Source organism: Megachile rotundata, chromosome 5 (genome assembly GCF_050947335.1).
Source record: "Megachile rotundata isolate GNS110a chromosome 5, iyMegRotu1, whole genome shotgun sequence".
Classification (NCBI taxonomy): Eukaryota; Metazoa; Arthropoda; class Insecta; order Hymenoptera; family Megachilidae; genus Megachile; species Megachile rotundata.
The window spans coordinates 20,930,852-20,942,314 of NC_134987.1; the positions used below are offsets into that span (position 1 = coordinate 20,930,852).

Sequence of the window (11,463 nt, forward strand, 5' to 3'; positions counted from 1 at the left end):
GCCCACCCTTCCTCCCACAGCTCGGAATTAACTTAAAACTAATGCACTGAACATAACTTACCAAAAATTAAATTCTGAAACAGACAAAAATTTATTAACATAGAAATTTGAGAAGAGAGAACAATATAAGTACTTACCAAAAATTAAATTCTGAAACAGATAAAAATTTATTAACACAGAAAATTGTGGGAGGAGGTGCAAAATTTTTCTTTATTTCATACAAAAATTTCAAAAAATACGAAACGCAATGAAAATTGCGGATTTGAGGAAACGACAGAACTTAGCAAAGAAGAAGCACTAAAACCGACAAAAATTTGTTAACTCAGAAATTCGAGAAGAAAGAGCAATGTAAGAATTTATCAAAAATTAAATTCTGAAACAGACAAAATTTTATTAAGACAAATATAAATTATTTCATTACTTACGTAAAATAAAAATCTGAAACAGACAAAAGTTATTGAGACATATAAATTATTACATTACTTACATAAAATAAAAATCTGAAACAGACAAAATTCTATTAACACAGAAAATTGTGGGAGGAGGAGGAAAATTTTTCTTTATTTCAGACAAGAATTTCAAAAAATACGAAACGCAATGAAAATTGCGGATTTGAGGAAACGACAGAACTTAGCAAAAAAGAAACACTAAAACAGACAAAAATTTATTAAGACAGAAATTTGAGAAAAGAGAGCATTAACTTACCAAAAAATAAAATTTGAAACATACAAAATTTTATTATCCTATAAAATTGTACGAGAAGAAGTGAAACGACCCTATCGAGAAACAGAAAACACAATGACAATTATGAAATTAAGATCAATCAACAATAAAACAATTTATTCAAAATCAATTCCTGAAACAGAGAACAATAATTAACACATAAAAATCGGGAAAATTAAAATCGCGAAGGGGTATACAAATCTCGAAGCTCGAAATAAAATCGCGAAGGGATATAAAAATCTCGAATCTCAAAATTTAATCGCGAGGGATGCAAAAATCTTTAATTTCGTACTGTAAACGCGAGGGATGCAAAAATCTCTAATTTCGTAATGCAATCGCGAAGGGATGCAAGAATCTTTAATTTCGTACTGTAATCGCGAAGGGATACAAAAATCTCTAATCTCAAAATTTAATTGGGCGGGTATAAAAATCTCGAATCGCGAAGGCATGCAAAAATCTCTAATTTCGTAATGTAATCGCGAAGGGACACAAAAGTCTCTAATCGTGAAATTTAATTAGGCGGGCATAAAAATCTCGAATCACAGAATTTAATCGCGAAGTTATGATAAAATAATTTTTAGAAAAAAAAATACGCCGACTTCGAAATGCACTAAAAAGTATAAAATAATTTCTATTTCCTAATGAAGTAATTTCTATTTCATTCAATCATACAATTACGTAACAGATATGAATGAAACCTATTTACTCGTTAGGTATTATATTAAATACATTTCAACCTTTTCGGAGGCGGCGAAAAATTAAAAGATTATTTTGAATATGTTATTTAATTTTGCGCCGCCTCCGAAAAGGTTGAAATGTATTTAATATAATACCTAACGAGTAAATAGGTTTCATTCATATCTGTTACGTAATTGTATGATTGAATGAAATAGAAATTACTTCATTAGGAAATAGAAATTATTTTATACTTTTTAGTGCATTTCGAAGTCGGCGTATTTTTTTTTCTAAAAATTATTTTATTTCACACTTTTTATCGGCCGGCAAGACGTGTTTGTAGAAACAGTAGAAAATCGGCGACTGCATGTTGACTCATATACCACCAGAGACACGGAGGCATACGTGGAATTCAATATATTAGTAACAATAGTTTTTCGCTAATAACTCGAAAACTAAAGCTTCCCCTTAATTGTGAATAAGGAAAAAGTTGTTCAGAATCGTGCCCCTGATAACATATTAAAAGGACATTAAAATCGTCCAAAGTTGATTTCAAAACTTTTCAATAATTTTTCGCTAATATCTCGAAAACTAAAGCTTTCCGCGAAATTTTTATATGAACAAAATTGTTCAGAATCATGTCCGTGATAAGATATTAAAAGCGCACTAAAATCGAGAAAAGTTTATTTCAAAAGTTGCCGGTTTTTTTGCAATAACAACACTTTGCAACTGAAAAATGAAAAATTTTTTGATAATGGTACCAATGGGGAGTCAGAACCTACCAGATGCAAAAGGTTTCGTTCCGATCGGTGCATCCAGCTAGGCGTAATAGGCGGGCACACATAGAAAATAAAAATAATAAAAAAAAAAAAAAAAAAAAAAAAAAAAAATATACTGATCGAATTGAGTAACCTCCTCCTTTTTCGAAGTCGGTTAAAAAAATCTTTAATCTCGAAATTTAATTGGGAGGGCATAAAAGTCGCGGGTGGCTTTGCTCGTAAAAATTCGAGCAAAACGATACATTTTGTATCGTTCAAAAAAATACATGTAAAATACAAAAAATAATTAGCGAGCATAGTGACAAAATGACTCTCCATCCTAAGATGGACAGCCATTAATAGTTCCCCTCTTCTTTGGCAATTTTTGCCGGGGCTCTTCGGCATATAGCCTCTTCTCTCTTCGGCATAGCCTCACGAAAATCATTCGCGAAATTTTACGATAACTCGGACATTCTTAGTTTTCACACTTACATAAATTTTCAATTTTGCTATCAATCTCCATAAAAAGATAGCAGACAATTTTATAGAAATAAAATTGCAATACTATCCATTTATTTCAATCGATAACAAAATCGAAATTTTATATAATATGTGTAATAAGTTAGTTTGATAAGAAAGAAAAATTAGTAAAAATAAAAAGATATACGGACAGCGATTCTTAGAATACGCTGTTCGTAAAAGAATGTCCGAGCAGAATATTTTTTTTCACTGCACTTCACTTCACAGTGTACTTCATTTTTGCAATCGGATCTAGAACCCGACTGCGACTTACAAACTAAAAGGCCTGGCCTGAACGAAAAATCGAGTTCAAGAGAATATTAAATAAATTCATATTTAATATTTTTCTCTTCTCGATTTTTCGTCAACCCCCCAGATGCAAGCATCTCACGTGTAAGAGAGGAGGAGAGAGAAACATGAATGCTTGCTCTGGCCCTACCTACTTAAAACTAACTCATTCATACCAGAAGTAAACTACCTGCCTGCCTATCGCTATATTTAAAAAATTGCAAAGTCCACTCTCACAAAAACACACTCCACGGTTCTCACACATACCACCCGGGTGCAAAAAACCTATTCCTAGGGAGTACGTCCCGGGACGTCTCCGACACCCGAGTTCAATACAACATTCACACTCTAAGTTCATACCTTTTTGCTGAAATCGATCGACAATCGACAGTGAACATACATATTTCATTTTCGTACTCTTTCGAATATTCAATGTAATATGTACATGCAATAATTTTAACTACTAATACAATTTTATAACTTAATTTATATAACTTTGAAATGACTCTACTTGCATTTTGTATGCACAAATATAACTTTGAAATGACTTTACTTGCATTTTGTATGCACAAATATAACTTGAAAATGACTCTACTTGCATTTGTATGCATAAATAAAATTTTGACAAATTTTTATAATAAATCTATAGTTTAAAATCGACACAAGGTCCACGACCTAACCACACACACACGTGTAACTTGTGTCGATAATAATTCACTGCCAATTTATCGATCGCCAAAACATCTTAAAACTAAACCGTGTCCACCTGCCCTAACCCATGCGAGTAGCATCTAAGCACGCGCATGAGTTTAGAGCATAAAAATGAACACGGCCAACAATATCTGAACCTACCAGTTTTCTTCATGTGTGCTGAAAATCCTGAGCTAAAAAACATGATTAGAAACATGCTAATAAAGTGTCTCCCAAAAAAATTGACTCTAAATTTTGTATGCACAAATATAACTTTGAAATGACTCTACACAAATCGTTTCAAAATGGAAAATGGAGATCACTTTGCAAAAATCTAAGTATCGATTGTTTCATTCTTAACAGATTTGTGATATCAAAGTAAATTTACTAAATGATCAAAAACATTCATAATTAACTTTGATATCAAAATCTGTTTTCCGCGAAATTTTCTTGTACATATGTGTATTTAAAAAGAGTACGCGATACGTAAAAATTGAAAGTGACTCTATAATTGAATTAGCACGAAATCGGAGGGTCATCCGACTTCAATGTACTAATTTCAATTTGATTCGTAAAAAAGTTAAGTTAAAACGCGATGTACAAGAAAACCCTGACCTGAGCTAATAAATATAATAAACAGTTTGTACGAATTTTACACGATCGTACAGTCGTGGTCACTATGCTCGCTCAAATAATAAAAATACAACCAGTTCCCGTGTCGCTTCGGACCATTCGTCCTACGACATGATGGGAACCGGAGGAACCGTAAAGCATGCGACTCACCGATCGTTGACTTGCATCACTGCGCTCGTTTTACTGGTAAAGCATCTGAGAGGCGGCTCATCTGATTGACTGGCTGTTTGGTTGATTGACTGCTTGGCTGCTTGATTGATTGACTGCTTGGCTACTTGGTTGATTGGCTTCTTTCGTCAAATTTGGATTTGGTGATTTGTCCGTAAAGTTGGCGTGGCCTTCTGTAATCATAAATAAATCACAACGATTAATTAACTGTGTTTATTAATTTGCATTTTGATTAACATGCAAAAATACAATAACTGCAGTACAGAATTCGGTTATAAATTTGCAAACGTTTGTCAATAGCAACATCGTGAAATATTGTAAAACATTTGTAAATGTATGTCAAAACACTTGGATAATTACTTCATAGAACATGTCAAAACGTTTGCAAAAATATACCGGAACACATAGTTAACCACACCGTAAAACATACTGAACGTTCATAAAAATTTGAAAAACATGTAGGTAATAACACCACAAAACCCAGTAAAATATTTGAAAAATAACGGTAAAACACTTATACATTATAAAACACACTAATATATTCGTATGCACATGCAAAATTATAAATTAAAATGTTCACGAAAATTTGTAAAAACGCATAGATAATAACGCCATAAAACCCGGTAAAATATTTGAAAAATAACGGTAAAGCACTTGTACAACTACGCAGTAAATTACATTAAAACACTTGCACAAGCATGTTAAAACACGTTGGTAACCACGCCATAAAACCCGGTAAAATAATTCAAAAATGGCGGTTAAGCACTTATACAACTACACAGTAAATTACATTAAACACTTGCACAAGCATGTCAAAACATGTAGGTAACCACACCATAAAACTCATTAAATGTTCACAAAAATTTATAAAAACACAGATAATAACACCATAAAACCCGATAAAATATTTGAAAAATAACGGTAGAACACTTGTACAACTACGCCGTAAATTACACTCACACACTTGACAGGTATGTCAAAACACGTAGGTAACCACACCATAAAACTCATTAAATGTTCATAAAAATTTGTAAAAACACGGATAATAACACCATAAAACCCAGTAAAATATTTAAAAAATAATGGTAAAACACTTTTATAACAACACTATAAAACACATTAATGTATCCGTATACACATGCACAATTATAAATTAAAACACTCCGGTAAGTACTTTGACACTTGTAGAATCACACCATAAAATTTGTTAATACACCCCCATATTTATTAAAAAATATTTGTTAAAGCACACTAAATACTAGTGGTAGCACACTAGGTAACCCAGGGACAAGCACAGTATCGGTTAAGTAAACCCTTGACTCGTACCGGTAAGTGTTGACAGGTGACACTCGACCTCCTCGACTTCCAAAATACGACTGAGCACACTTGACCTCCTCAAGCGTAAGTGTTATTGGTAGTTAACAACAGCCAATTAGACATCACGTAATCCACCAATAGCGTGCAACGACTCTTATTAGACGTTGTATAATTATTCTAATGTTAATTTTTTTATAATTTAATATTTTTCGATTGTTTATTAACAAATTTATTGTTACGATTATTTAAATTTATTATTTTTTTTTAACTCATTCTTGCAGATATGTTGCAAAATGATTGTTAATTAATATATTACGATATATTTTATTGCAACTCATTATTATATAAATTAATTATTGCAATTCATTATTTTTATAACTTTCTCGCGCGGATATCTTGTAAATTATCTACGAATTATTGTGTTTAAATTTATTTTTATGTAATTCTTTGACATTACTTCTTACCGAAGTGATTCAGTAAAGTGTGCGAACTGTTTTGAACACATATTAGTTTCATATTTATCGAATCTTTTACGCGCGGTTTTTTAAAAAATGACGTCATCAGCGAAAATGGGACTAGTGCCATCTCTCCGGCGAACAGGGTGAACTATACGTTTTTGAAACTGTAGTTTTATTAGTTTTTCATACTGCCACTGGACGGCGCCACGTGTATCGTTTTCCATTATGTTCAATTAAATATAGTTGATATTATTATAATTATAGTATGAATCGAATTACATCGAAGTGCAAGACCAATTAATTTCGAATTGTTTTGACTTTACTAAAATATTATCAATTTTTAACCACCCTTAAGATAACTCTAATTAGCCTAAGGGCAAATGTAGATATAATAAGAGGCGATACTAGACAAGGAAGAAGAATATATCACCTCTTAGAGAGGTAATATATTACAAATATATTCCAAATTATTAGAGAGTGACATAAAAGTAAATTTACTCGATTTATATTTCCCTCTTAGTTGCACAACCAATTTAACAATAATTTTATAGGAGTAGAAGTACATATGTATATGTATATCTGATACAATTTTATGCGTAACATTAAATGTGTGTTAGTGCTTTAAAGTTACAGTAGTGGCAACGCGACATAACCTCTTAACGTAACAATTTACAATTTTTCATAAATAATCCCAATTATTTCTAAAGTAAAATTGCTATTTCATCATTTACGTGTAGTATCAAAGATTATCTAGTAAACTATTGACTCTCGAACAAACTATATACAAGTGTTTGGCGTGTCGGTATATTTTTCATCATTTTATTCATTATGACTCAGTATAGAATAATTGCTTCAGTTGACCCTTCTATGTAATCTTATAGTCTTTCGGAATAACTTGTAAAAATTCAGCGTAGTTTCTTCGGAAACAAATCCGTAAACGAAATTTTAAGCAGTGCTGAAAGAGTTCAGAATATTCGAGGCGAGTGGTGCGCAATTGGCCCTCAACGAGGGAGAATCGAAAGCGTCGAAAGTAACGAGTCATCTACCGATTCAAGATGGCAGAAGGCGAGGATACTCGAAAGAAAATTACTATTAATGTTCAAACGTCAAAAGAAAAACAAAGCGTTGAAATTGAAGAGGATGCAAGTATTAAAGATGTAAGTTTTTTTTATAGTATATTTGTAATTTTCATAAAAGATAAGATTCATAACTGAACAACATACTTGTTATATAGTTGGGTTAACTTTAATGATTGTTCTTTTTAAACTTGTAGTTTAAAGATGCAGTTTCCAAGAAGTTCAATGCTCAAACTGAACAGTTGTGTCTCATCTTTGCTGGAAAGATTATGAAAGATCATGAAAATTTGAGTACGCATAATGTCAAGGATGGATTGACAGTACATCTGGTTATTAAAGCACCGCGTGCTCCTACTAATCAGAATCAAGATTCATCTCTGTCTCAAAGATTACAAGGTATAAAGATATCATATCATTTGAAGCCTTAAATTTTAACTTTATACTTCTGAGTCATAACAAGAGTATTAAATTACTTTTTAATTTTAATCAGCTGATATAAGTGCAAGTCCTTTTGGATTAGGGAGTTTGGGAGGACTTCCAGGCTTGGAATCTCTTGGTTTAGGATCTGCTAATTTCATAGATATGCACCAACGTATGCAACGTGAATTATTATCAAACCCAGAAACGATGCGTCAAGTACTTGACAATCCGTTAGTACAAAGTTTGATGAATGATCCAGAAAATATGCGTAATTTGGTTACCGCTAATCCTCAGATGCAAGAATTGATGCAACGTAATCCAGAAATTAGTCACATGTTGAATAATCCTGAATTATTAAGGTAAGAATTTATAACATACAATATAAATCATACATGGACATATGTTGCATACAACATAATTTTTTAGACAAACAATGGAATTGGCACGTAATCCAGCAATGCTTCAAGAACTTATGCGTTCCCATGACAGAGCTTTATCTAATTTAGAAAGTATTCCTGGTGGTCATAGTGCACTTCGTCGGATGTACCGCGATATTCAAGAACCTATGTTCGCAGCAGCAGCCAATGAACATAATCCTTTTGCAGCATTAGTAGAAAATAGCAATAATCAAGATGGTCAAGCTAATCCGCAACAGGGTCAAGAAAACAGGGATCCATTGCCAAATCCTTGGGCTCAAAATCAGAGCGATTCTTCTAATCAGCATCAAGGAAGAGGTCTACTGGATTCACCAGGAATGCAAAGTCTTACAGCTCAAATGATGGAGAACCCCCAATTGATGAGAAACATGTTAAATGCTCCATACACAAGATCAATGTTGGAAGCTATGGCAGCAGACCCATCTATAGCCAGCAGAATGATTTCTACTACTCCATTCTTTCGGGCAAATCCACAAATGCAGGAACAATTACAAACAATGATGCCTGTAATCATTCAACAAATGCAAAATCCTCAAATGCAGAATGTTGTCACTAACCCTGATGCTTTAGCCGCACTTATGCAGGTTCAACAGGGTATAGAACAATTACGTACAATTGCTCCAGAACTTGTTGGAAGGTAAGTTGTTACCTATAACATATATTGTACATTAATTTTTATACTATAGTTTTATATTATTTTATACAATTTTTGTACAATATGCAAGTAGTTCCAAAGTTTATTAATGTACAATTTTTAGTATGGGATTGTCTATGCCTCCGTCAACAGCGACGACAACATCACCATCACCGCCATCAAATGCGAGTGTAACAAGTTCAAATACACCAACTACACAGTCAACTGATACAAATCAGCAAGATGCATTTTCTCAATTCATGGCTCGTATGGTAAATAAATTTCGTCTAACTTATAAATAATGAATAAAGAACCAATCATTAAATTCACTTTTGTTAGGTATCGGCAATGGCATTAAATCAAGGTGTAGATGGTCAGTCTGCTACCCTCCCACCTGAAGAACGTTACAGAGTACAGTTAGAACAGCTTACTGCTATGGGTTTTGTTAATAGAGATGCTAACTTACAAGGTAATGGTATATATATTTTTTAGATTATTTTGGCAATTATTACTTCAAATACTTAATTAGCTTTTAAAATACTAATCGGAGGACCCACAACATATGTTGTTTTAATAAGTAGTCTGTTTTTCAATTTAAAAATTCGATAATTTGAAATTCCTGCAATATAAATTTATAACTTTTTAATTGGTTCTATATTCTCAAAGTTAGTTATTATTGAATTAATGTTAACACAATGAACACAATTAACGTTAATTTGTGCTAATGACTATGTAGTGTATAATGTAAATAATATACGTACATTAATGTTATTTTCAGCCTTAATTGCCACATTCGGAGATATAAATGCTGCTATTGAACGGCTACTGTCTAATGGACAAGTGTCTATGAGCTAACCACCAATATGCAATACCGTTATTCCATTACTATTTCTAATTTTTTCCTTATTTACCTCTTACAACAGGCGTGGTGAGAGATATTTGAGGTAACTGACTGTCAGAAAAATTATAAACTTCTACCCCAAATCTTGACAGAATACACGCTACTAATTCGTTTAATATGCATTTTTATTTTGGATTGGTACTTTATCTTATTCGATAATACAAGTACTGAATATCTAAATGTTTAACTTGTTCACGTATCCCACTCTTGAAATTTCTAGTTTAATTCTGTATTCTGTATTTCTCGATGTGCTCTAAGTACTAGATAGCTCTGTTAATGTATTTCGTCGGTGTAAATTTGTTTATCGCATATTCGAAGAGAATTACATTAGATCATAATGCGAAGGTCATATCCTTCTTCTTTGTTATTGTACATTTATGGTGTTTCTTAGAAACAGTGGAACCTGCATGGAAAATAGATTGCCGTTAATAAAAGTGCTTTTGGCTTGATCGATCGATTGTAAATTTTATGGAAGGTCACTTTTTCTTTTTTGCTTACGTGTACGTAATCATACTAGTAAGTGTATTGCATGAAACGTTGATATGTTTACAACAGAAATGGGTATGGGGTAATTATTAATTAAATAACGTTTGGTGTATAGAAATAAATGACGTCGAAATGCAAAAATCGAAGGTTTCTCAACTATCAAAAATTATAATTCGATTATTCCATCTAATCGAAGAAAAAGTGTTCGGTGATGCATTAGTGTTTTCCATGTAAGTTTCGTACGTATGGCAAAAAGAAGCGAATTTTCCTTTTTTTGTTTCTTCTTTATGCCGACGCGTATTGTTTTCATTTATTTCGTTTCCCTTTCTATTTTGTATCGTTCGTATATTAAAAAAAAAAGTACTATGCACTATATGTCTTACAATACAAATTTAGAGATTTGTAGCGTGATGATTGAGAATATTATGGTGTAGGTTGTTTATAGAGAAACGCGCGAAAAAGATCGATTTAACGAAATATCACATGTAAATGTGTTAAACTGGATATGTAATCGTCGGTTAGGTAATAAGATATATTGAAACAAAAAAGGTAAATGTTGTAAATTATCTTTATTGAGAGAAAAAAAAACAGTTATAATTTTAATACTTTTAATTGTTGTACGATTACATAAACACCCATGCGCATTATTATAAAGTTTTATGTGTATTCAGTATACTTTATTAAACAAGGTATTCTGTACAAGCGACTATATTACAAAATAAAATTGTTTGATTCATACTGATGAATTTTTAAGTACGAAGTATCTGTAAGGTATCTGTAAGGTGTTATTCAATTATTTTAGCAACACACGTGAATGGATGATATGCGAATATACAAACGTACATTTAGAAATAATATAGACTGGAACTTATGTAAAATATACATTTTAAATCGAGTTGTTATATCTTTAATAATCCTTGCTAATAATCATAATAAATTCTAAATAACTTAGAGAAGTCATTATATCTTATTATTTTTAAAAGACCGCCATTATGTAAAAATGTTATAGCCGTTTAATAATAGTTTACTAATATTATAAAAAAAAGAATAGACGTATCTACTAATGTTAATTTTCGTTAATTCTGTCTTCGATCCAGCAGTTATTGACCCGAAATAATATCACCTATTACATTTAGCTTTATAAATTAAAACAACAAAAGGATTATATACCTGGTCACGGTGGGTTAAAAAATTGAAATAAATATATAAAAGATGTATTTTTATAAATTATATAAATATTTCAAGAATATTTTTAAAAAAAGTCTGTTTTTTTATCTCAA

At 31.7% G+C, this 11,463-nt stretch overlaps 1 protein-coding gene across 2 annotated transcripts; it reads left to right on the forward strand.

The window, feature by feature from the left end:
- Window positions 1-6,484: 6,484 nt before the first annotated feature.
- On the forward strand, window positions 6,485-11,078 carry Ubqn (ubiquilin). 2 transcript variants are annotated; one of them, XM_012285139.2, is made up of 8 exons: window positions 6,485-6,670; window positions 7,183-7,386; window positions 7,503-7,701; window positions 7,796-8,084; window positions 8,152-8,799; window positions 8,921-9,068; window positions 9,136-9,265; window positions 9,575-11,078. In XM_012285139.2, exons 2-8 carry the CDS (start codon window positions 7,285-7,287, stop codon window positions 9,649-9,651), a joined length of 1,593 nt encoding a protein of 530 aa, XP_012140529.1. In that variant the 5' UTR covers window positions 6,485-6,670; window positions 7,183-7,284; the 3' UTR covers window positions 9,652-11,078. The 2 variants fall into 2 exon arrangements, with proteins under 2 accessions (XP_012140529.1, XP_012140530.1); XM_012285140.2 differs by lacking the exons at window positions 6,485-6,670; window positions 9,136-9,265 and having other exon boundaries at window positions 6,698-7,386.
- Window positions 11,079-11,463: the final 385 nt, after the last annotated feature.